The 25970-nt window shown below is 26.5% G+C and overlaps 1 protein-coding gene across 1 annotated transcript in view; it reads left to right on the forward strand.

Moving 5' to 3' along the window:
* Positions 1 to 24879, forward strand: part of Gclc (glutamate--cysteine ligase) — a 27696-nt gene extending 2817 nt beyond the window's left edge. Inside the window, exons 4-14 of the mRNA XM_014438893.2 lie at positions 2588 to 2760; positions 3846 to 4000; positions 4459 to 4521; positions 5828 to 6024; positions 9683 to 9787; positions 10058 to 10121; positions 10213 to 10410; positions 10491 to 10655; positions 11035 to 11216; positions 11910 to 12057; positions 24776 to 24879. Coding sequence (XP_014294379.1) covers positions 2588 to 2760; positions 3846 to 4000; positions 4459 to 4521; positions 5828 to 6024; positions 9683 to 9787; positions 10058 to 10121; positions 10213 to 10410; positions 10491 to 10655; positions 11035 to 11216; positions 11910 to 12057; positions 24776 to 24859 — 1534 coding nt within the window. The 3' untranslated portion in view covers positions 24860 to 24879. The remainder of the gene's footprint in view (positions 1 to 2587; positions 2761 to 3845; positions 4001 to 4458; positions 4522 to 5827; positions 6025 to 9682; positions 9788 to 10057; positions 10122 to 10212; positions 10411 to 10490; positions 10656 to 11034; positions 11217 to 11909; positions 12058 to 24775) is intronic.
* Positions 24880 to 25970: the final 1091 nt, after the last annotated feature.

The raw sequence follows: 25970 nt of genomic DNA on the forward strand, positions 1-25970 counted from the left end.
ACATTTTAAATAGACACATGGCTGAACATTGTTTCAAAGAAATTTGTTGCTATCATGGTAGTTAACACTATCTTAATTTCCATTTTTAAATTATTAACCATTATAAATTTTTGATTATATTAATTAATATTAGTTGTGATAAAACTTCCGAAAAACAAAAAAAAAAAAAAACGATTAATGTAGTCTGATATTCTAGGCATATCAGAAAATATTTGCTTATACTACAAGATAAAAACTTGCTATTTTACAAAATTACTCTAAAAGAAGATTTAGGATTATTTTTGCTACCGCTTGTAGTGATTGCTGATAGATATTGCATAAATGATTATACATCAATTTTAAAATATATCTGATATAAGTTGTTATAATTTATTTTTTGTTTTTATTTTTTTTTTTACATTCATGAATTGTGTAATAAAACAAAACATACTATGAACTACAGGAACTTGAAAGAGCTGAAGTAAAAGTTATGATTCTTATTGGTTTGCCCCTTTATTGCAGTTATGTGTTAAAAACTTAAAGTATGTTATGTCATTTACTCTATTATATATTTATACTACTTTAAATATTTATTGCTAAGTTTTATTTCAAATATAAGAGGATAGTTCTCACTCAAAATAAATAAATGGTATTCATACAGTTGAAAAAATAAATAAATGTTATAACATTTTCCATTTATTATTTCCTTTATTTGGACAAGGCTAACAGCTCTTCATGGGAATTAATAGATGAATACAGAGAATGGTTCATTTACTAATATTGAAAATGCTAATATACTACCTAAATTATAATAAGTAGATATGAGATTTTTGTGTTTTGTAAGTTGATAAAATGTTTATTTACAATATTTTGAAGTTTATTCTTAAATAGGAAGATTTTAATTAATGTGTTTGAGAATTTTTACTACTCCTACTTTTTTTCAGAGAAACATAATGATGTGAAAATTCAAATTCAAATATGTTCCTAATAATGTTCAAGTTCTTTTTTTTAGCTCAGTATTATTGTAAATAATTTATATTAGGATTAAATCCTATCAGTTTCCATATCCAACTCCTAATTTCCAATATTCCTTGGTCATTTTTATCTTCATCACTGTTAATAATTGGTACATAATTACTCAAAATTTATTGCATTTATTATTTTATAATTTTTTTTTGTGTAATGGTACCTTCCACTTATATTCTACATCTACTGACTAAGAACTCTTTAAACCTTCCATTATAAAAAAAATTGGGGAAAAAAACCCTAGAATGACCTGTTCCTTATTGGCCTTGACCCCCTTTCCTATCTCCTATTTGGCCTATTATTGAGGGATATTTTTAATTTTTTCATTAAGTTCTCATTTCTTGTATCCTAGTTTTCATAAGGGTAAATTATAGATATCAGTAAATGAACCATAAAATGCCTTATTTTAATATTATATATGTTTCATAAAATAATTGTTAATGTTCAAGATAGATATTGATTTATTATTTTATTGTGTAAATTTTATCATTTTTCCTTAGTATTACTTCACTTTTAATTTTAATATTCAATGAGAATGGAAATTCTCATTATCTATTTTTAATTTATATAAAACTTTAGCCTCTTTCCTTCTTTTCTTAAGGAAAGTATCCTAATTGATACTAAGAAGGAAGAGTAGTAAAGGAGAACAGGAAAACTTATATGAATAAAACTTTTCTAAGAAATTGTCCATGGATTATGTCCTTTTTTCCTGCTATTATAAGTTATTACATTAATACAATAAAGTTTATTTATCAGAGAGTTACATCATTAGTAAGTTTTCTGTTAGAAGGTTGGTTCTTGTTACAGTAAAATATTTATTTCATCAAAATACTTTTAGTACTTAATCATTAGATTTTATTGTTTAAATATCTAATTGTAAAGTAAGTAATGATTCATACAAACAAAAAAAAAAACTTTAGTATTCTTTTTTGTTTATTATTTAGTGTCTGTGTACTGATTTTATGTGTTTGATCATTTTTAGCTATCCTTGATTTGTCATTAACTAGTTAATTTTCTTTTCAAAATTAAATAAATTCATTATAGTATTAGTGGCAAGCTTTTCTAATATAATGGGCTGACCTGGATTTAAAAAAAAATGATTAATCATTTATGTTGAATAAGAATTTTTCAGGTTTAATGGTTGCTATTGAAATAAGGGGTGCATCCCATTTGATTAAAGTTTTCCTTTAACATAACTTTCAAAAAGGAAACAATTGTGTCAGTACTCTTCCAGTTCTTACTGACTACAATTTTAACAACCTCTGTATTTCATTCTTTTATCAGCTCTATTCTTATAATTTCTATTAAAATTATAATGTAATTTCATTTTTAAGATTTCTATTGATCTGATCTTTACTATCCTGAATGATTGCCAATAGTATTGTTAATTGAATGAAGAAAAAGATCATTTTTTCTTCCTATGTAAACATTTACTTTTGTACAATATTTGTTTTACTTTTAGACTTATCGGTGAAAGATTTTTTTTTTCAACAGATTTCTGTATAATTTTATTATCCTTTATGACGTTAAATATTTCAAAAAATGAAGTTGGTTTATGGCATGAATTTATTTTACTTCTTAGGTTGGGATGTGGAGTTTTCACAAAACCTGAAACATTCCCTAATGTGAAGGATGGTGCTTCGAGATCTCTGTTTATTCCTGATGAAGTCATCTATTCAGGACACCCAAGGTTCAAGACACTGACTAGAAATATAAGAATGCGAAGAGGTGAAAAAGTTGCCATTAATGTACCTGGTAAGAATATTCATTTTTATTTATTGATTTTTTTCACTTGAAGAAATATTTTAATAACTTCAGTTTTATTATAATTATTTAATATTTATAATGTAAAATGTGTGAAATATCTTATGATATTGCAATCCATTATTCATTATGTCTTCCACAATCAGTCTTCACATCACTTTTGTGGTCTTATGGAGGGAGATTTCGCGCATTTGCGTGGGTATCATATAGCTGTCATTCTTTTATCAGTTTATAAACTTTTCCCGTATAGTTCCTTTGCTATCCAGTTAAGGTGAAGGCTATAAGGGTTATTCCTTACTATTCGGTATGGCACATGCTAACAGAATATAGAGGTTTCTGGTAGCAAGTATATGAAAATGATATCGACCCCCATTACCTGATCTGGGTGGATCAGACTTTGGCCAACGGACTAGATAGATGAAGAATGCAGTTTAGTATTTGGAGAGTATACCAATGAGGATATGGGGTAGCCACAGTATTACAATGTTCAACCACACATCAGGCTGCACCACCACCACTAATTAATCTTATTCATTGTTCTTATAATTATACAATGTTTTCTTCTATAATGCCATTTCTGGTATATGGTATGGTTATCATACAGGTCATAAACTTATTCTAACCAGAGTGGGAAGGTTGAATTGTCTTTCCATGGGATTGCCATGGATTAAAAATCAATCTATTCAGGCTGAAATCGAATTGGTGCCAACTTGAGGTCACTAAGGTGATGCTTTAACAAAATTTTCTACAAGGGCCTCTCATCATTATATCTATTCCACAAAAACCATCAATATAATTTTATATTTATATATATTAATAAAATTGTTAATATAGAATTTCTTATTTTGGTAGTGTCATATGTACAACTCTTAAGTAATATTCCCCTACTTTTCCAGTTTTAATAAGTTTAAAAATATCAATGTCCAGATAGGGTTTGTATACTTTCCTATTCTTTCCATTCTTGCTAACATATTATTTAAATCTGATTATCATGAATATTTATTCAAACATTTTATAAAAATCTGTGTTTTTTGTTTTTTTATTTAACATTTATTTAAAGTAAATGTAATTTCCAGTTTTTAGAGATGATAATACACAAAGCCCATTCAAAGAAGATTTGAAAAGTCTAGGTGATGATGGGTCTAGTGAGTCAGCTGCTCTTCCAGACCATGTTTACATGGATGCCATGGCATTCGGTATGGGTTGTTCCTGTTTGCAATTGACATTTCAGGTATGATTATGTGACAATATTTCATTTTTTATTTCTGGTAATATTTTTAAATTTTGATTTATATTTTGGTAAGGAATCACTGACTTGTTCTGGTTATTCAATCGCATAATTGTTTTGTTAATTTTTAAGATTTTCTTCTTAGAAGGATTAGGTATGTTTCTTTAGAATTTCCACATTTATCCCTCTGATTTAAAAATAACTTGCAATCTTAATCATGCTAATAATTATTACTGTTCTATAATTTTTTTAAATCTCAACTAGTTGTTACTTTGATCTCATTATGATCTAAATTTGTTTTCTGTTGGAGAAGTTTTTATTTTCCAAAAAATACATTCATAAGAAATATAATATACATTAGCAATAATAATATTGCTTTACAGGAATGGCAATTTTATTTTGTTTAACTATTGTTATTTAATAAAAAAATATTGTATAAAGAATATATTTTAACTTTTTAGGCCTCTAATATGGATGAAGCCAGAATCCTCTATGATCAGCTAACACCCTTGTGTCCGATACTGGTATGTTATTCTTATTACTATTTGTACAAAAACTAACATGAATTTATTATAAAGCATTTATTGCTAGATTATTATTGATGCAATTTTAGTTTGACACTAAAATAATAAAATCAGAATCATTGAACCTGTCTGTCTTATAATAAATAAATGTCTGTCTAATAAGCATTTCTTGCTGTATTATTGATGCAATTTTAGTTTGACACTAAAATAATAAAATCAGAATTATTGAACCTGTCTGTCTTATTATAAATAATTGTCTGTCTAATAAGCATTTCTTGCTGTATTATTGATGCAATTTTAGTTTTAATCTAGAATCATGGAACCGGTCACAAAAAAGATTTTTCATGAAAAAATTATTAAATCAAATATAGGTTTTTGAGAAATATGTTCAGTTTCCTTAATGATATGATTTATCTATTAAAATTCAACTTCCTGGCTTCATTTTAATTTGTCTTTTAATCTGACAGTTCTCAATAGAATAAAATGGCATATATAATTTTTGTCTGTAAATCTAGTCTTAAATGGATAAAACTGTTTGATAGTCTTGACATTCATGAAATAATTAATAAATGAGCATCTGAAAATGAAATGATGTAAACTGCATTTCCCAATTTCCTCTCTCATTCCCTAGTGAAAAAAAAATAATGAGACATTGAATGAAATGTTTATATTGGAAAAAATAATTAGGAGAGAGTAAATAAATTTACTGACGTTTTGGCTAACGCATGGGTTCAAATTACAACAAATTACATGAGATAAAAGTTACAAAATAATATAGATAAAATATGTAATGAAAATTGAATGGTTGACTCTAGATCACTACAAAGTTGACATGTATGTAGACTTCTACTTGATATTTGGTTAAGTATGTAACTGACTGAAGCAAGTGTTTTCATTGACTTGAATTACGGAACATTCTATTACTTATATGTGTTAAATTTGCACTATGGTCTATGGCACAAAACATGATTCTACCTAAATGAACATAGGAAGACTTGGCAAATAGAACAGAACATTGACATACAGGAGTTATTCATTTAAAATTCAACCTCCTATTAATATATTTTACCTAATAATATGATTTACCTTTAAAAAGAGGGAAAATATTTAACTAACTCACTGAATTGGATTGTATTTTCTTTTTTAACTGTTTGTGGTTTTCCTAAGATTTTATTGCATTAACATATTTTAGAGCTACAAAAAATAATAATAATAATAATCAGGTATTTATATTATTAATTGATTTTTTATGAATAATTATAATTTTTAAGCATAATTCTTTTATTTATTTATGTTATGTTTACAGTTGGCATTGTCTGCAGCATCTCCAATACATCACGGGGTCTTAACAGACACAGATTGTAGGTGGAATGTAATATCGGGATCTGTCGACGATAGGACTCGTGAAGAGAGAGGATTGGATCCTTTGAAAAATAATCACTTTGTGATCCCAAAGTCACGTTATGGTAGCGTAGATAGCTATTTAAGCCCTCTAGGAGATAAGTGAGTTTCTTTTTCATTCAAACTTCTAGCATTTTAAATGTAATTAATATATTAAAATATCGGTCTTTAGTTGTAAATATGGAGATTAATTGGAATTAAAAAAACAATTTTCATGATTCCTCACAAACATCTAAGGGTTTTAAATATTTTGGAAAAGAAACATAGTTTGAAATCTTTGTAAATCTCTGTTGAAAACTTGTACAGTCAGTCCTCATACTTACATCAGAATCTATTCGATCGAAAGTACCGAAAAGTAGAGTCTAACTCACCTAATATTGGTATTCATATAAAGCCATATTTTTTAGCATTTATTTTATTTATTAAGTATTTTTATGTAATTTGAAATTTTAATAGTTTTATTGAATTAATTTTTTAATGGCTTCGATTAGGTAAAAAATTTCAATTTTTTTTTTTTCAAGCGACGTATTTCTAAAACAACTTAAAATGGGGCAACATAAAAAGGAATTATGCCTGGTGTCATAAGAATAGTCTTGTACATAATTATGATAAAAATATTAATTTTTTTTTTATACTTCCACTTCCGAAACTGTTGATTTATTCATAGCTTAGCTTTAAATTTAGTGTGGTAATAAATGTTTGTTATAGTTCACTTAAGAATTCTTGGAATGTAAATTTTTCCTAAAAAAAATAGAAATCACTATTGTTAAATTTCATTAAATGAAAACCAATTTCTGTAGGGTCTTCTTTACTATTCAACTAAACATTTCTGCATTTCTTTCCTCAAACTAATGCTTGACTTCTCGAAATTATTTACTCGAAAGTAGGAATTGTAATTAACAGCGACTTTTATATATTTTTTACTCTTAAATAAATTTAATTGGAAGTTTTTCATTAATAATTTTATTTTTATTCAGTGAATATAAATATTCTTGATTTTACTGCTAATATTTAAAAAAAAAACAGAAAAAGTAGAAATTTTTAATTGTATTATTTGGAGAAAGGGTGGCTTATGACATTTGTCAAAAAAAAATTTTTTTTTATATGATGCTAATATCCTGATAGTGACTTAAGATAGTACTGATCTTACTTGCTAGATTTTGAGAAATGAATATTTTAAAGTTTTGGAATTAAGTACATCAGTATATATAATGGTTTTATTTAAATTATTGTCTAGACCGGGATATTTATTGAACTGTGTTACTCTGTTTGAATACCATTAGTCTTAAGATCTCCAGTTGAATAAGGATTATTTGTCTCTCAGTTGTTATATAAATAATTTATCTTATTTTATAAATTTTCTATCATAAATTTGTTGGAATCAATAATTTTTATTATTATTTAAAATAGCTCAAATGATTGTCATAAAACCAATTAAAAATTGTATTTATCTTCTCACTTTTCATAAATTTATCATTATTTTATGTTTTATGAAATAAAGCGACTGATTATACTCATTCTCGTTATCAGTTTGGAATCCAGGTTTGGCACACGAAATTTTCTATTAATAAAAATATATTAGGCATCTTCAGGTCAAGACCATATTCAACTGACATTGGTTTCTTAGTCCCATTTTAATTTTAAGAGATGATCATCTGATATTATTCAGAGGCTTAATCAGGCACATTATTGATCTTATCTCCCAAGGATACTCATTGCATAGTCGAAATTTATGCTTCTACCACAGCCTGTATCTACCACCTGGGTCTCCCATTGGGTTTTTTTTCAACTTATTTATTTTGTGCATTAAATAAAAGATTACTGCAATGGCTTCTAGATTGTTGCAAGTATTAAATTTATTTGTTTATGTGGAAATAATGAGGTCGCTATGGACAAGCGTGTTAAGGGTGTCAGGGTGGCCAGATCAAATTGGTGTGGGTTTGATTCCCTCCTGGGTACAACCACTCCGGTTAGTACAAGACGGTTAAAAAGGATTGCTATGGTTTAGATTAAATTGTTATATTAATTTTAAATAATTAAATAATTCATTTTTCTGTTGATGATTTTATAAGAAATTAGTTTAATGTGAGATAATGAATAATTGGTGAATTTTACTAAACATTTTTTGTGATTTACCCTAATGAGGTTACTGCTTATATTTTATAAGTTGTGTAATTGACTATTTTATTTTATAAATACATTGTTGATGTATTTTATAGTTTAATTAAAATTGTGGAATTACTTAAAAGTAAAAGTTTTTTGGTGGCAATTTCCCTTCATTGTAAATTGAATGAGGTTTATTTGGTTTTTTTTACTTATTCATTCCTCTCTGGTAGATTACTATGTTGCCAAACATACGATGTTTCTTTTTTTTTTTAATTAGCTTGTCCTTGTGTTTAATTATATAGTTACAAGGAGAATACAAGGGAACAAAAAAAATAATTATAAAAATGTGGTTGTCCTTGAGGTCCACTGCACCATGACTTAACTAAAGGATTCTTCATTATTACTTCTTTTTTTTTCCTTTCTTTTTGGCTTTTTATAATTTGTCCAACAATTTATATACCTAAATTATGTTTAAAAAGGTGAAAACATTAATATTTTAATACCTAGTTTCCATTTATTTTGGAGATGTTCATTTGTTTTATAAGTTATTTATTAACTATTTTTATTATATGTTATTATACTTCTTTAATTTTTACTAATTCTTTTATGAATTAATGTCTTTATTAGTCACTGTGAGTTCCTAATGGTCTTATTAGGACTTCTGAAAAAAAAAAACAAGTTCATATATGTATTTATTATTTAATTTGCAATAAAGTTTATCTGTTTTTACACCTGTTTTATTGAACTATGTATTTTCATAGGCTCGAGATCAGTGTTAGAAAAACGAAATTTTTGGAAATAATTTCTTCAATAAAAACTTAGATTTATTATGGTAATATGCTTTTGGTGATACTACATTATCATATTTTTTATCACTTTAAATACTTCTCCACATCGAGCCAAATCCATGGAAGTCTTTTAAGCTGAGGGGTTAAAATATGGAAAAGATTTTTTTTTTTTTAAATAATAGCCTGGCTGGTAACAAGTCAACCAAAAATTATACAGTCTTTCTTATACCAAACTATAAAATTACTAAAAATTGGTTTTGATTTCAAGTTTCGTAAGTTCATTAATTTAAGAAAATATAGGGTCCTCTAGGTATTTATAGGTAAATATAGGTATTAATTTGATTTTAACGAAGTAAGATCTTACAGAAACATGTGCAAGATCATCTGTGTTTTTCACAGATAAACCTAGTGCTATTTATTACCTTAGGCAATAGTGGAAATTGAAGTGAAGTAGGACTTGGTGTAAATAGTATATTTAAACAACATAACAAATGTTTATGAACATATCCAGAGTTAGGCAAGAAGTAATTGTGATTACTATTTATAGTCTACTGTGATTGTGATTACTTTGATTCAACTTGTAATCATCAAGTAGTTGGAATTACTAATCAAAATTATAATTTCATTTCATAATTTAAAATTACAGTAATTGTAAAAGCAATTAATTTTTTACCCAACTCTGACCATATCCTTGCATATGGTCTGACTGCTACTGTTATCGAATTTTCCAGTATTGCATGTATTGTATTAATTTGAATTAAAACAAATTGAACTTTTCCTGTGAGCAGTGTAAAAGGATTAGTTGTATAGATTAAAAAGAAATTAATAAAATTAAATTTCTTTTACTTTTTTCTTTAATGTTTTAGATACAACGATATACCTGTGCTACATGACAAAGATGTTTTCAATGAACTGAATGCTGCAGGAGTTGATGAATTGCTTGCACAACATATTGCCCATCTGTTTATTAGGTACTAACCCTATTTTTATTCTAATTATGAGAGATAGTTGACCGTGGATGATAAATGAGGAGAAGATGGTTGGGGGTGCAGTCAATGAAACACAAATTAGTATGACTAACTTATTTTAATGTGCCTGGCACATTAAAATAAGTTAGTCATACTTATTTGTGTTTCATTGACCGCACCCCCAACCATCTTCTCCTCATTTATTTTTATTCTATTCAATTCAATATTTGAATTTATTATAGTCTTATGTAATAATTATTTTTATATTTTCAGGGATACAGTATCACTCTTCTCAGAAAAAGTTCATCAGACCCCTAATGACACAGATCACTTTGAAGTAAGAAATGTTAAATTATTCAACAAAATAAATAATTTAGACTTAGGTAATAATATTAATTTAAATATAAATATTTGTTGTCAACTTGCAGAATATTCAGTCCACTAATTGGCAATCTATGAGATTTAAACCACCTCCACCTAATAGTACGATCGGCTGGCGAGTAGAGTTTAGGCCATGTGAACTGCAAATTACAGAATTTGAAAATGCTGCTACAGTAATCTTTGTAGTGTTGGTCACAAGAGTAATTCTTTCTTACAGATTGAATCTGCTTATTCCAATAAGTAAGGTAAATAGTTATATATAATCAGATTTAACTAATTGACATCTGGTGTTTTTCAAAAATTTTAATATTATTGTTTAACTCAGGTTGACGAAAACATGCAGAAGGCACAAAAAAGGTCTGCTGTCAGAGAAGAAGTGTTTTGGTTTAGAAAAAAAATTTTACCCCCAGAAAAAGAACAAAATCATGAAATTACAGAAACAGAAGATGAATATGGTGCAATGACTATCAACCAAATCATCAATGGAAAGGTATTTGGATTTGGGTTTTTTTTATTTTTTTTTGTTAATTGGTGTGAGTGTTATTTGTTTTTATACGTAAACTGTAGTTTTGAATCCTATTGGTAGTTATTTATGATAGCTACACTGTATTATCATACAATCTAGTTTCTGTATATTCCAATACTGCGTTTATTTGAATTCACTCAATTATATTAATACTGCAGTTTATTGTAGTGTCATTGAGTTCAACTTGCTTTGAAATGTTAAGAAATGTCAAGCCATTGCTTCATTAATCAATTACTCAAAATGAAGCAATGCAGGAACCATTTATGGATATTCTTATTCGTTTCTGCATGAATTTCAGAATCATTTTTGTTTCTTTTTGACCTAATAAGTTACTATTTTTTAGGTAGGATCATTTCCAGGACTGGTTCCATTGGTAAAAAATTATCTAAGCAGTATGGATGTGGATGCAGATACTTTTTGTTCTATTCAACAATATTTAAATTTAATACAAAAAAGAGCATCAGGAGAACTACTTACTACTGCGTCTTGGATTCGACAGTTTGTTCGACAACATCCATCATACAGGTAATTTTTTTATACTCTTCAAGTAAATTTATATATTGGCTCATAAAACTGCAAACCAATAAGTAATGCTTATAAATAAGATGCTACTTTGTTATTTTTTCTAGTTTTTATTTAAGTAATAATTTAGATTCCCACTGTCTTTTACAATAAATGACATGGGTCATGTGAAAAAATTAAGAATGCATTAGTCAACTTGTTTTATTGAAGCAAATGATTGTCTATAGAATCATTTATTTCTTCAAAAGTAAAAATGTTCACCATTTGATCATATTTATGAAATAAAATTTCATTATAATAAATAACATAAGAGTTGGTTTAGAAAGAAATTCTCTGACAAAGTTAGCTTCTTATTTAGAAACAGTGTTTATCGCATGTAAATATCCTTTCGCTAATGATAAAATATTTAAGAGATATATCATTGGGATTTAGTATTGATTTTTGTTATAATGAAGTTTATTAGTTTTATCCTAAAATAAAACTGTTCTTCGGCAGACATATCTCTGCAATAGAGAATAACAAATTTCTCATTATCTTCTACTGAGAAATTTTGTTGTATTTTGGCTTCAACTAAGCTAAATAGAATAGGTGCTTCTTAATGTCATATGAGTGAGATTTATTTCATCGACCTTTTAGTTTTGGACAGTTTTTGTATCATGATGTATACATATTTTTTTTTTCTTTCTGAACTTTCAGGCAGGATTCTATAATAAATGATGAAATAAATTATGATCTCTTGAAAGAAATCCGAAGGATACAAGACGGAGTTAATCCCTGTCCTGAACTTCTAGGCCATTCCTTGGAGAGCAAGACTAAACACGATATTCCTACATCAATTGAGAAGGCTTGTACCAATTGTGTTGAGTAATGTAAATTAAAAGTTAATCAACTATTAGACAGAAAATGTGGATCACAGATTTTCATTGCCTCATTCCTGAGAAATCTGAATGGCAAAATATGTTGCTATTGAAAAATACTTTTATTTTTGTATTTAAATTTTATTTATTTCGGTATTATATCTGACCACATGTTTCTGTCAATGCTTGATTGTATATTGATCACTTTTACCATTTGATGGTTGTGATTGAAACAAAAAAAAAAAAAAAATCAGTATTTATTTAGTAATAAACCAAGGCATTTTGAACAAAAGCTTTTAATACACAGAAGAAAATAGCATAATTATAGTGATGGCATTATTTAACCAAAATATATGTTATAAAATTGTACTTAGATGTGCCAACTAATGCAACTGTGTAATTAAAGGGCAAAGAAGTATTTTTGTGAAGTGAATATTGCACCTTGTTGATTGATTGATTGAAATATTTGAGTGTTGTTGATTTTATTATCAGAGACTGGAGTGTTTTATACAATAAAACACTCCAAAATAAGTAGTCAATAATCTTAAAATACCTAGCAAAAAGAGTTACCTTTAAAATAGCCTAAACATGCTGTTATATTTAATGAATTTTGCATAAACAGTAAAATTATAGAATTATTCTTATTATATGTAATGAGATGTTAATATGAAGAAACTACAAGTAAATCAAAATTTGTTACTACCATTGAACAGTTATGATCAGAGTTTGGCAAAAATTAGTTGCTATAAAACTACAGCTAAAATAGTCATGGATATAATCTTTATTTTCTAATGAACCATTAATAAATGAACATTGTATCCTTGACAATTTTAGCTTTAGTTTTATTGCAACTAATTTTTGCCCAATTCTTACTATGATTATTAATCCCATAAAGAAATAAGTTTTTTTAATCAGATACATTTTAATTATAGAAGACAAAAATTAAGTATAATAACTTTTCAGTTTTGAAATATCCTAGTCCTTATAGTGGTCTCAAGTTTGTAAAAACAATATCAAATATTGAAAAGTTTAAAAATATAATCACTGAGTGCTTTTATAAAGCACTGTGTTAAAATGAATTACAAAATATGTTCCAATTTATGAAATTCTGACTGATTGTCACCCATAAGAATATGAACATCAACTGAATTAATCAGTACGGCATATTTAAGTCCACTCAAAATGAGGAATTAGGTTTTTTTCTTTTCTCAGGCATTTACTTTTAAATTAAAATTTAAAAATAATTTAAATAGACGTAATGTCCCGATTGAAAAATGTATTTTTTTTTAAAATTAAAATATTTAAATACGCACTTATTCATAAATTATATTATCATAAACTAAATTATACTTTGTTTGATTATATGTGAATGCACTGATTCAGAAAGATGTCTGTTGCTTACTGTTAAGCAAATTAAATATTTTGATTTCATAAAAATCTGGTCTCTGGTTATTATGTTAGTTGATTTTGTTTTAAACATGGTACATAGCTCCTTTTTTCTGAACTTATTTAAGTTGTTAATGTTACTCAACTCTTCATTAAAACAATCTTTGTACTAATTAATGACTTTGAAAAATTACCTTCAGTTCCAAGAAATAGATTGTTGTTATATATTTTCTTACCATCAACTGAACACCTTTTTTACCTTGAACTTGTTTCTAAAAATATAAATTTTGAATATATTTTGTTTAATGTAGCGAGCAGTTAACGAACAAGTAGATCTTCGGTGACTAAAACTCAGTTTGTTAACTTTGCTATCATTTTTTTTTTTAAATGTTACTTACTTTTTTTTCATATTTTAGTGATAATGAACATGTTTTAATTAAGAAAAGCAAATATGATTATTCCATAATTTTGTAAAAAATACTTAAAGTTTTCTCATATTTATAGTTTATTTATTTATTTTTTAAAAATATTGTTTCAACTTATAAGGAAAAAAAAATGTTTTTATGAGTAATTTGGATTTATTGTTGTTTTTATTTATATACTTAAGGTCCATGTTATGCGTTCGGAAACAATAAAAGTGTATTGCTTATTGTCTGAATCAGAGGTTCCAAGAATGACAATGAACATTTTAATATCCTGTTGATAAAGTTTTGCCTATTATTTAATGTTAGTCATCATATATTATAAGCCATGGTTAAGAATATTGGAGCTAAATTATGCAATCAGGAAGTGATAGGTTGTTAGTCTTTCATGTTATTTTATTATTATTATTTTTTTTATTTTGTTCATTTTAATATGTTTTAAATATTAATATTTTATTATGAAGATAAATTTTATAAATGTAGTTTTTACCTTTCTTATACCAGTGAGCTGTAAAGATTTATCTTATTTAAGTTAATACGCTTGATCATCATCTAATAAAGTCATTATAAAAAATTAATTATTCAATTAATTAATCATTTTTTGAAAAATTAATATTCATTTATTTGATGAAATTATTTAAATAATCTATTAAATGATATATCTTTAATGAGTATTTATATATTTGTGAAATTCGTTAATTTTTTTGTTGGTTAATTTAGAATATATGCTATATATGCACAATATAACAACTTCTGTTAAAATAGTTGATCATGAATTACAAAATACAGAATCCTTTATAACAGAATAGAAACAAAATTATCATTTTTGTTATTAGGTTAAAGAAAAAACATATTATGAAATGTGTTATTATTAGCAAATTTACTATGGACTAACTAATCTTGTAGATTGGACAAAAAATTTGTGAGGACTAATGGAAGTTTTAGTTATAAAACCACATCTGAAATATAAAAGTTATACTGATTTATCTAAAAAACATATTAAATAATAATCATATGGGGGTGGGGGTGGGGAGGTTAGTGATTCAAAAGTAATATAGGAAGGGCGCAATAATCTGGCATTCCAAAATTTGGCAGACCTGATAGTCTGGCACACAGCAGGAATTAATATTTTTTTTTTTCCATTTTTGAGGGATTTAGTGCTTGACTCAGCCGAAATTACAGTGAAATGCGGACAGAAAATATTGAAACTTTTGGCATCTCAACAGACTTTATTCTCCCACCTGAGTATGGAGTTTGTACTCAATGAAATCACACAGTCGCCCTCTTGGCTTCAAATTATTGTTACAATTGCTACAAATATTGCAGACTTATTGATGAGAATCAATTACTCATACAGAATCAAAAAAGAACTAAATCAGAGAGACAAGTAAACTACCTCAAATTGTTTCAGAGGGCTCAGGATCATACATTACTGTATTATCTTCTGATTTAACAAATAACAATTATTGGTTTATATTGTGTGCTTGAAGTATAGTTTTTTTATTTATATACCCTATATAAATTAGTTTATTAAAAATGACCTTGATGAGTTGGGATATTTGATAATTTGGCATTGATGATCAATGAGAATGGCAGACTATCAGGGTCTTACTGTAATAAAAGACATTGAAATTTTGAAGAAAAAAAAAAGGTTCCTTTTAACAATATTCTGAATCTGATTAAATAAAATTTTCTGAGTGAAGTGAATAAGTGTTTTTCTCTCGAATGAAATACATCTCAAAAAATAATTCTGTGATATATTTAAAGTACAATTTGAAGTGGGTAAAAAAACTCGGTTCAGCCCCTTGTTTGTTTTATTTTATACTCTCCTAAGCTTGCAATTTTTTCTGAAAATTATGAACTGCTGGAGATACCAGAGTATAGTAGTGCTTCAGTTTCTATGTATTTATATTAAAAATTAAACTCATAAGAATTATTTCTTTTACTCCAGTTAGTTCTGTTACTGATTAATTCACTGGATCTTACCTTTGATGATTAGGCTTACTAATATAAGAAAACATATATATTGCTTTTTTATAAATTTTCTCAATAAATATAGAATTATATTTTAGCAACACTTAGAGATTTTATTGTTCTCATATTTATAACCTTCAGTGAAAAATAGGTTTAAAAAATTGCAGTAAAATTATAATTATTTTCATATCGCGAAAATATCAAATTTAAAAATTAAAAACTAATTATTAAGAAAACAGTGACTGAATTCTACTTACAAATTATTGAAAACTAATTTGTTCTTCTCAGAATAATTACATATATGGTAAAATACAACAGAATCAACAAGTTTTAGGTTAAACTGACTGAATAAGTAGAAGGCGAATAAGTTCTTTATAAGGCTTTTTTTTTTTAAATCTGTTTTTCACCATAAAAATTTTGAAAAGTTGCCAAAATATAGTTGTATATTTATTTATTGAACTTTAGGATCCTAAAAAAAAAATAATGTTATTTTTATATATATTATTTGATGTATTAATAACTCAAGTATACTTCTTCATTATTCTAATGACTTTTATATTATTATTTTTACTACTTATGACTCATTTTATTTACATGTTGAATATATTTTAAAAATATATATCTATTATTCCATACTACTTTTTAAAATCCAAAAACGATTAACTAAGACTGTTATTGAGAGATGACATTCCATTAAAACCAGATATGTCTATGTTTACACAAGACTTGAGATGCTAAAGAGATGATAAAAAAATATGATAAGTTAATATTTAAAAATTCCTAATAATTTTTTGTCATTCCTAAACATCCTCTGAGGTAATATTTTAACTTTTATTTCAGCAGTCCAAACATGATTTTTGTTCTGGTAACTATTAATCTCAAATTATTCAACAGCTACTTAAGTTGACATAAACAATTAATATGTGCGGTAATTCATTTTAGTTATTCTAGCTTCTTATGAAAAAATTGTTATTAAAATGATTCTGTTGAATGTAAAATACATTTGAAGTTGGTAATTAGTTGTGTGCATCTTTACTAAAATAGTTTAATGTAATAAGAATATTATTGATAAGTTTTTTTAACATATTTCTTATCTATGTGGTAAAATGCCTTTTCTTTTAACAGGAACACAAAAGATTGTTTACTGGATACTTAATAAATACTTAATGTTAGTGTTATTTAAAAAGGATGAATCCAACAATGTTCAGAAGAGTATAATCTATACCTATGGGTCAAGTCCATGGGAAAAATTATTTTAATCCACTTTTTGTACAAATTGAAATTTCTATGGCATCTTGTTAGGAAGGAGAAGTACTATTGAATTTTTAAATTGTCTTAAATAATCTTTATTTTCACCTTTTGACCAGAAATAATATTTTTAATGATTTTACCAGTTAATTTTTGTGAGAACTAATTATGTTCAACAATATTTAAAGATAAAAAGCAATTTTTCATAACCATCAAACTGAAAAAAAATGTAATTAAAGCTAAAACATTAAACCTCAATTCCCTCAGTTTGAATTTTTTGTCACTTAAATCATTCTTCTTGTTGATTCTTCTTGTTTATGTGTTTAAGAACCTGGAACATACCTGGTTGTGTTGCACATAGTTAAACTATTGTATCCATGATTATTCCAGTAAAAAGTACTCATTAAAAAAATACCTTATTTGTTGAATTCTCCCTTTTTATAGAACACTACCAAAATATTTATCTTTAATTTTAATATAATAACCATCCGTATAGTTATAGAATATGTATTTTCTGTTTTAAAAATTGTTATCTATATAATTTAATATATTCATTTAACTGTGATCCTAAAAATTAATGTAGTTACGCAATACTAGTGATAATAATAATAAATACTATAAAGATATTATTAATTCATAATAATTTTTAATGTTGTTTACTATTCCTTTTTTTTTGTTCCTTGGTTTTCAAATATGTTCTTACATTTCATGCCACTCAACTTGTTATGGACCATCAGATATGTAATAATGTGAGAGCTAACAGAGTTGAAGATAATTTTTTCTTGTTTCAAGACCTATTTACTTTTATCCTCCAATTTTTATTATCTCTTGGAAGTTATGAAGCAGTAAATCTTTAATAGTTATTATAAAAAGGTTTTTTATTAAACTAAATTTCATTTTATCTATTTTGACAATTTATGGCATACCTTCATTTGTATTTTACTCTTTTTTTTATTTGATTGCTGCACAAAAATTCTATGTATACATGAATAATTTTGACATTCTTATTTATCCCATCTTTCCATTTTATATTGTATCAACTTGTAAGCTTGTCAGTAAATTATTTGCTCTTCTTTTTTAAATTTTTATTTCATGTTATTTTTTTATTTGAAAGTATACTATATATAAATTAAAACTACCAGTGTTCTTTTTCTTAATATCTTTGTTATTCTAACCGCTCTTCAGATTTAGTTTGACCAATACTATACAACCTCTGTTGATTTCCAGTGTTACATTATAACAATCTTTAAAATGATAGAGATGTTTACATCCAAATACTACAAACATATAAAGTGAACACTCACTATATATCTCTAAGATTACTGTCACATGTATTGTAAAATTTAGTTAACTGGCTCAAAGGCAGAAACAATGAGCCACACATTTCCACTGAGAGACTTACAGCCAGAAAATATAAGAAGTAAACTAATAGATTTGAAATACAGTATACCAAAATATCTTAGATTTGAAGCAGGTTTAATCTATAATAGGTATAATCTATCTTAATTATGATTGAATAAGAGTGTTAAAATCTAATTATTATAAAATCAATCTGTCGTATTTCATATGAACCGTATGAAGGTGATGAAAACCTAACTGGTACAATTTAAATATAACTTTTAATTTATATTTAATAGAAACAATTTAACAAATTATGAGCTGTTTGGTTGTAAAACCTCGTAAATTACTAAGAAAAAATGATGAGAAGAAATTGACTAAGAGAAAACTTTTACAGTATTAAAATGTTTGCTAATTTACAATGTTTCATCTTGAACCAGGAGGTTGAATGTTTTCTTTTAAGAAAACATTTTTCATACAGATTCTTTTAACAACTTATGAAATTAGACTTCAAAGTTAGAGATACTAAAAACTTCAATTCATAAAAAATTTTTGTTACCATGTTTTACAACCAAATACCTCAAATTTTATTTACTAAATTATATTAATTGAATATACATATAGATTAATTGAGGATTTTATATTCAGATATTGATTATCCATCTATTCTAACCATCATTGTAGTTGTTAAACAATGTACAATCGAGCAAGTTTAGACCAAAGCTCTTTTCCAATTTCCAACTATAAGAAAGCCTGTTACTCTAATATGGCATTAGCTTTTATAAAAACTATTTCACATAAATTATAATTGTGATTACAGTTCAAGGATTAGTAGAATTGTAATTCAGATAATATTTATGTGCCTTAATTTATAATAACCTGAATACTAGCTCTTCAAACCACAGAATTTACTAAAATAATAAATAACTAATGTAGCATTGAAACATTGCAAGAAAATATTAAAAAAGAAAAAAAAAACCTTTCTACAAGGATTCAATTTAACTTTTAAAATATACTACTAATTACATTATTAATGTATAGATCTTAGTTTGGGATGGCAAATATGTATATGGTTGAATGATTTGTGAAGATTAGAAACAGATTAAATTTGTTTAGTGATTGTTAGATCTTATTTTTATAACTTAGTCTTTGTTTTGTTTATTTAGTTTAGTTATTCCTTGCTTTATGTTCTGTAATATTCCAATTTTAGTTTGTGGATTATATAAGTTTTAAATTTAGATCGCTTATCAGTGTCTAGTCTAATTTTTATTTTCTTTGCTTATTTTTTGTTTGTAAAAATGAGAACCACTCCTAGTTCACATTTGATAAATTGGAATACATCAAGTTGTTTTAAATGAATCACACAGAACAAATCACTATTTAAGTAATGAATTTAAATTTAAATATATTTGAATCTACAATCTTATTAGACACAATTATATATATATAAAAAAAAAAAAAAAAAGTAACTGATGTATTATTCCTGAAAATTCTGTTGGAACTTATTGAAAACCATTCTTGTTCTGGCTATAATTTTTTTTTTATCATTCAAATACACTTTATTTGTATTCCATATATTATTTGTGAATTAGTAAGTATGTATGTAAAATAAATGTTTCCAAAGAATCGAGCCTCTATTTTGGTGCTAATTATAATAGTTAAATCAATGACTATCAGGGTTGGGTACGGATCATTACATGAGTAATTTAATTACACCATTAATTACATGTTTCATTTGCACTATAATTATATTAAGACAACGACAAAACGTCCATAGCATAAGAAATTGGTTGTTTTAAAGAACAATTACACTGAAATAATTGTAATAAACAATTACAATTACTTCTTGATGCTAATTAATTACAATTACAATTGCTGTTACAATAAGCTATAATTTAATTCATATGTGAATCCAGTTTATTTGAACATAATTATTATGATCTGAAATCTAAAAGTCAAAATTAATCGATATAATAGAGTGCAATTATAATTTTATATTTATTTTCATTATCTTTGAAAACACTTAATTGAACCACATGTTTATAAATCTATCAAGCAAATTTACCAGCACACAGTCTTAAACTGGATGTCATTTTCATATTTTAGAGCCATGGTAGAACAGTTTTTCCGTTTTGGTGTTAAGTATTTGTAATTACAATTACTTAGAATTCTATTATGATTACATAGAATCGTGGAGAAAAATAACTATTAAATAAGAATGTAATTAATAATTGTAATTACATTTGCTCAGTGTGTAATTGTACTTCTGCAATTCCAAATTACAATAATTGGTGATTAATTATTATTACTTTTTGCCCAACTCAGATAACCATCAAGTTAAATTATTTTATGTTTTAACAAAATATTCTTTTAAAAAGTTTTATAGATGATTATTCCTTTTTTCCGATTTTGCATTTTAAAAGTAAAATATTTCACAGAATCGTAACATAATTTACCTTACGTATAAATGATTATGTATGGTTGGATATATTACTTAATGAACAAAACTGTCCAAAGAATAGATGACATGTTTTTGTGATTAGTTTATATGTGAAAATTGTTACTTGAATATTGTATACTGGTGAACATGTTACAACTATTGTTTTTGATTTTTTTTTTATATTACTTTTTTATTAATTGTTATGTTGGATGTAATTATTTTATTTGTTTTGCTTTAATTCCTTACTGCATTTTTATTGCTTTGTTAGTTACGAAATATAAGCACTATGGCTATTAATTTATTCTTTTTATTAATTCCTTCTCCTTTTAGCTTGAATGTGACAGTAAAGTAAATAAGTCCTTCCATTTAGATTTGTCTATTTATTTTATATGATTAAGTAAATCACATAAATGGGATTACATTAGTTTCAATTAAATTATTTTTAAGAATGATGAATAATGAGGGCCCCATTTTAACTTAAACGGTTAAGTTCTTTGTATATTGGTGCTTTGTTTATATATTTTTTTTGCATTTAGTGCAATAAAGAATGTAACGTATAATAATCTTATAACTTTAACCCTTTTCGTGGGAATGAGTGACTAAAATTGAAATAAGAAGAAAAAAATGTTTTGTTTTGTAAACAAAGGAAAATTTTTTTTTTGTTTTTTTTTTTTAAACAAACTGTATATAAAAAAAAAGTACTATTGTTCCAATAGATTTTATAGAAAGGCGAACTTTACTAATGTATTGTTTTTACATTTGATTGAATGAATTATATTATCACTTTTTGTTCTAGATTGGTTTTATACCATATAAATTACAAGAAGAAAATATTTTAAAATTTAAAAATAAGACAAAACTTATTTAAACAAAACTGTAAATGTTACTCTGTTCCTCAACCATGACAGGTTTCCTTAGCTCTCTGTTAACATTTATCTTAATGTTTAATTTTCACATTTAAGCAAGAGTTTCGTTCCACAACAGTAATACCATTTGATAGATAATGATTCAAACTATTGATTGTTGGACATATTTATTTATTCTAAAGATATTTATTAAATTTAACATTCAATATAGTATTTATAAGTAATTGCATCAGGTTTAAAGTAATAGTGGTAACTATAATACAGAACTATTTATTTATTTTTTTTAAATTGTAAGAGAAATTACTGGTTTCTATTTAGTTCATCCATGGCATTTTACAGAAACAAAACATTGAAAAGTTAATCTTTCATGTCAATAAAAAATAATACAATTACAATTTCCCAGAAATTTCAACTGGATTTTCTGAAATTTGTCTTTATCCTAAACATTTTTGTAAAACTGAACTTTCTAAATAACATTTATAACCATAATTATGAGAGATAGTTGACCGTGGATGGCGTACGTGAGGAGAAGATGGTTGAGGGTGCGGTCAAAGTGAAACACTAATAAGTTGGTGTAACCTATTTAATTGTGCCAACCTTTCGGCTAGAGTTTCTAGCCTTCTTCAGGGCTAAGAATAGAACAAGATATATCAACCACAGTAAGTATAGAAAATAAAAAAGAAAGTATAAACAAAATAACATAAAATGAATAATTTGACAAAATAAAATTAATAAAATGAAGTGATGAACGAAGCGGGAAATAAAATGTATAAATAAATAAAATAGGTAATTGAAAAAGTGGGTAAAATAACATAATTAAGGAAATGAAATAAAAATAAAGTTATATAATGCAAAGAAATATGAACATATTAGTTATTAATAATTTAAAAATTGAAATATGGAAAGAAAAAGAAAATTGAGAGGAAGAAAATATATGTAACAATAATAATTGATAAAGAGGCAAAATATAAGTAAAGAATACCATAAGAAATGAAAAAATATATATATTGTTATCTTGTTCAGTTCATAGCCCTGAAGAAGGCTAGAAACTCTAGCTGAAATGTTGGCACAATTAAATAGGTTACACCAACTTGTTTGTGTTTCACTTTGACTGCACCCTCAATCATCTCCTCGAATATTTATAACCAATTTTGAGTAGTTTATATCCTCATGTATTATTACAATTTATTATTTATGATGAGTGATATCATACCTCAATTTTTTAAGTTTGAAGTAGGTTCTCAAATTTCACTGCATTCCTAGTACTAAATAATTGGGAGAGTCTAAAAGAAAAGATGACTCCCCTCTTTTAACCATGTTCCTGACTGATTTATGTTTCAGACTGAATTATTATTTTTTATCCAATAATTTTAGGACTGGGAAGTTGAGGTTTATAGATTAGAAATGCGAAAATTATGTTAAAACATTACTCAAAAAGGTTATTATAATCAAAATTATTTATAAATGATATTTATAGAGGTTAGTTTCTAAACAAAAATATTTATGAAAAAGGGAAAACTTCTGGGAATATTGTCCAGTCCTTTGGTTAGTTGGAAAAATCTGTCAAATTTTAGATATTGTCCGCCCCCTGGATGGAATTGATAAGATACAATTTTAATACCTTTTTGTTTATACTTAATTTTGGAGTTAAATAAAGATTTCCCCAGATAAATATGATTGTTTTTTGTGTTTGAAGTTATAGGGTGCATACAATTATAAAATGCCTCGGTACTAATCAGCCTTATAATTTGCTTCGAAATCTGAATAGGCATAAAATGTAACCTTAAAGATTGAGAATTTTAGAGCTTAGTGCGCTAAGCAACTATAGAACATCACACAATCTTTTGTATTTTATTTATTATTACATAAGTTTATCTCGTTTTATTGTTTTTTCTAAATCCTGCTGGAAACTTGAAAACTCAATTATGAAGTAACTGGATTCATATAAATTGAATCCTAATCAAGATTAATATAGTTTTTAGTTGGTTGAAACTAGAGTAAGTGCACTATTTATTGATAGCTCAATTTTTGCTTGTTTTTAAATATTAAGAGTTTGTTGCCAACCATTTTAAAATTAGTGCCAGTTTAACCTTACCCTCAACTTAAAACTAGCGCCAATTTTGAAACGGTTGTTAACACTAAAACTAATATTTGAAACTAAGGCTAACCTGTCAATAACTGGTGCACTTACCGATTTGGATTTTTCATCCGGTTATTAGTTACCGAGATATCCTGTTAATCCCTCCTGACACAGGATAATTCAGCACAATGACGTAATTCTACATGGCAATCCTTTCTCTACTCACTTATAAATATGCACTGGAAATTAAAAAGTTTAACACCTTAAAGGAAGAATATATATATGTAGTAACTAGAATTTAAATTTTGTACATTTGATTTTTGTTGATAGCCCGATTCTTTTATTTTTCTATAGTAATCATTTCTTTTAAATTTCGCTTAAATTTTTTTTTTTTCCGATATACGATTTTTGGTGTATCAAATTTGAATTTATGTCCTGTTGGTTTAAAATGTAGTTAGAGGAGTTTGGCCAGGTTTGTTGGGGTTGCTTATTATTGAGGTACAACTATATTTGTGTTGATACACCCATCTTTTGAAAGACTGTTCTGAAGTACCAAAATAGAGTTTCCCGAATGTTATTCACTATATTATGTTATTCTAACCTAATATATACAGAAGATATAATTAGCAACACTAAATATAAATAGACAAAGTACGAAACAGAAATTACAGGCGGGCTACCTGCAAGAAAGAACGGTTACGTGTTGCCAGTACCAAAAAACACACGCTCTGCTTTCAGTCCACGCTATTTAGTTCTGTAAGAAACCTAGAGTTAGTTAGAACACAGCAATACAGAACAAACTGTAATAGACAATTGTAAGTAATGTTTTATTATAATAGTTATTAATCTTAAATGAAGCTATATGTATGTAAATTTTTATATGTATATGTAATAATAATTAGTTTAAGAAACTATTTGTTCTAAAAAACTGTTTTGTTTTTTTCATTCTAGGGCATGACTACACTACAAGCAAAAGCAGAAGCAGGAAAAAAAACCCTTATTAGACAAAGGAAAGTTACTAAGGAAGATCTGTAATACATTTCGTTTTTGTGGAATTCTGGCTTAAACATTAGAAACAGTTTTATATCTCTAATTACATCTTCACATAATCGCGATTTAGAAACAATATTAGGCTCCAGGTATAACACCCTGACTTTCTCAAGCTTATACAATTGCTATAATTCCTGATGTTTCCGATTTTTTTCGGCTATCATCTTGTGAAGGTTGTCATCCGATGGTACGCCTATTTCTATGATACTTGCATATTTTCCCCTCGTAGATATGAGCAAAATATCAGGCATATGAGGAATTGTGTAATCGGTATTGATGGCTAACGAATAGATGGCTTGATACTAACGAATAGCTACTTCTAATGTTATATTAAAAAGAATAGGAGCCTAAGGATCTGGGGGCTCAACCCATTCTCCACAGAAAATTCCTGGGACAGTGAATTACCAAGCTTAACTCAGTCCCTTTTCCATTGCAAAGTTAATTATGCGATGGCCATTATCATTAAAGGAGTCATGTTTACTTTCTCTGCCTATGGTAGGTCTAAATGCCTCTTCTTTACCTATGTTAGCGTTCAAGTCGCCTATGATAATTTTTACAACATTCTTCGGGATTAAATTATTTTCTCTTTTTAATGCATCATAGAAAATATCCTTCTCCCCACCTTCCTTTATTATTATCTGTTCACACACACACACACACACACACACACACACACACAATTTTCTTTTATTTTGTAAATAACTACTTTCTTGACTCAATGTATTATGCTTCAAAAATTTGAGTATAGTTTTGTACAAGTTTTATGGTTTAAGTGGCATTGTTGCAAGTTTATTATCTCCCAAGAAGAGAAAAAAGGGTTATTTCACCCCAACCTTTTATTATTTCAATGAAATCTACATAGAAACTACATAAAAATCATTGTAAGTCCTCTTAAGAAAAACAAATTTTTTGCGTTATTTTCTGCTAAAAAATGGTTCAATTTTTACCTAGACTACACATGGTATACAGTAAATGTCATTAAAAAGTCAATATGAAGTATTTAAAGTGTACGCACCTAAAGTTTATTTTGTTCGAGAAAAACGCAATAGTTTTCGTTCGCAGCTCTATATCCTGAAAACTACTTACAAACTAAAAA

This window comes from Halyomorpha halys, unplaced genomic scaffold, assembly GCF_000696795.3.
Source record: "Halyomorpha halys isolate HHAL.00 unplaced genomic scaffold, Hhal_1.1 Scaffold71.1, whole genome shotgun sequence".
Taxonomy (NCBI): domain Eukaryota; kingdom Metazoa; phylum Arthropoda; class Insecta; order Hemiptera; family Pentatomidae; genus Halyomorpha; species Halyomorpha halys.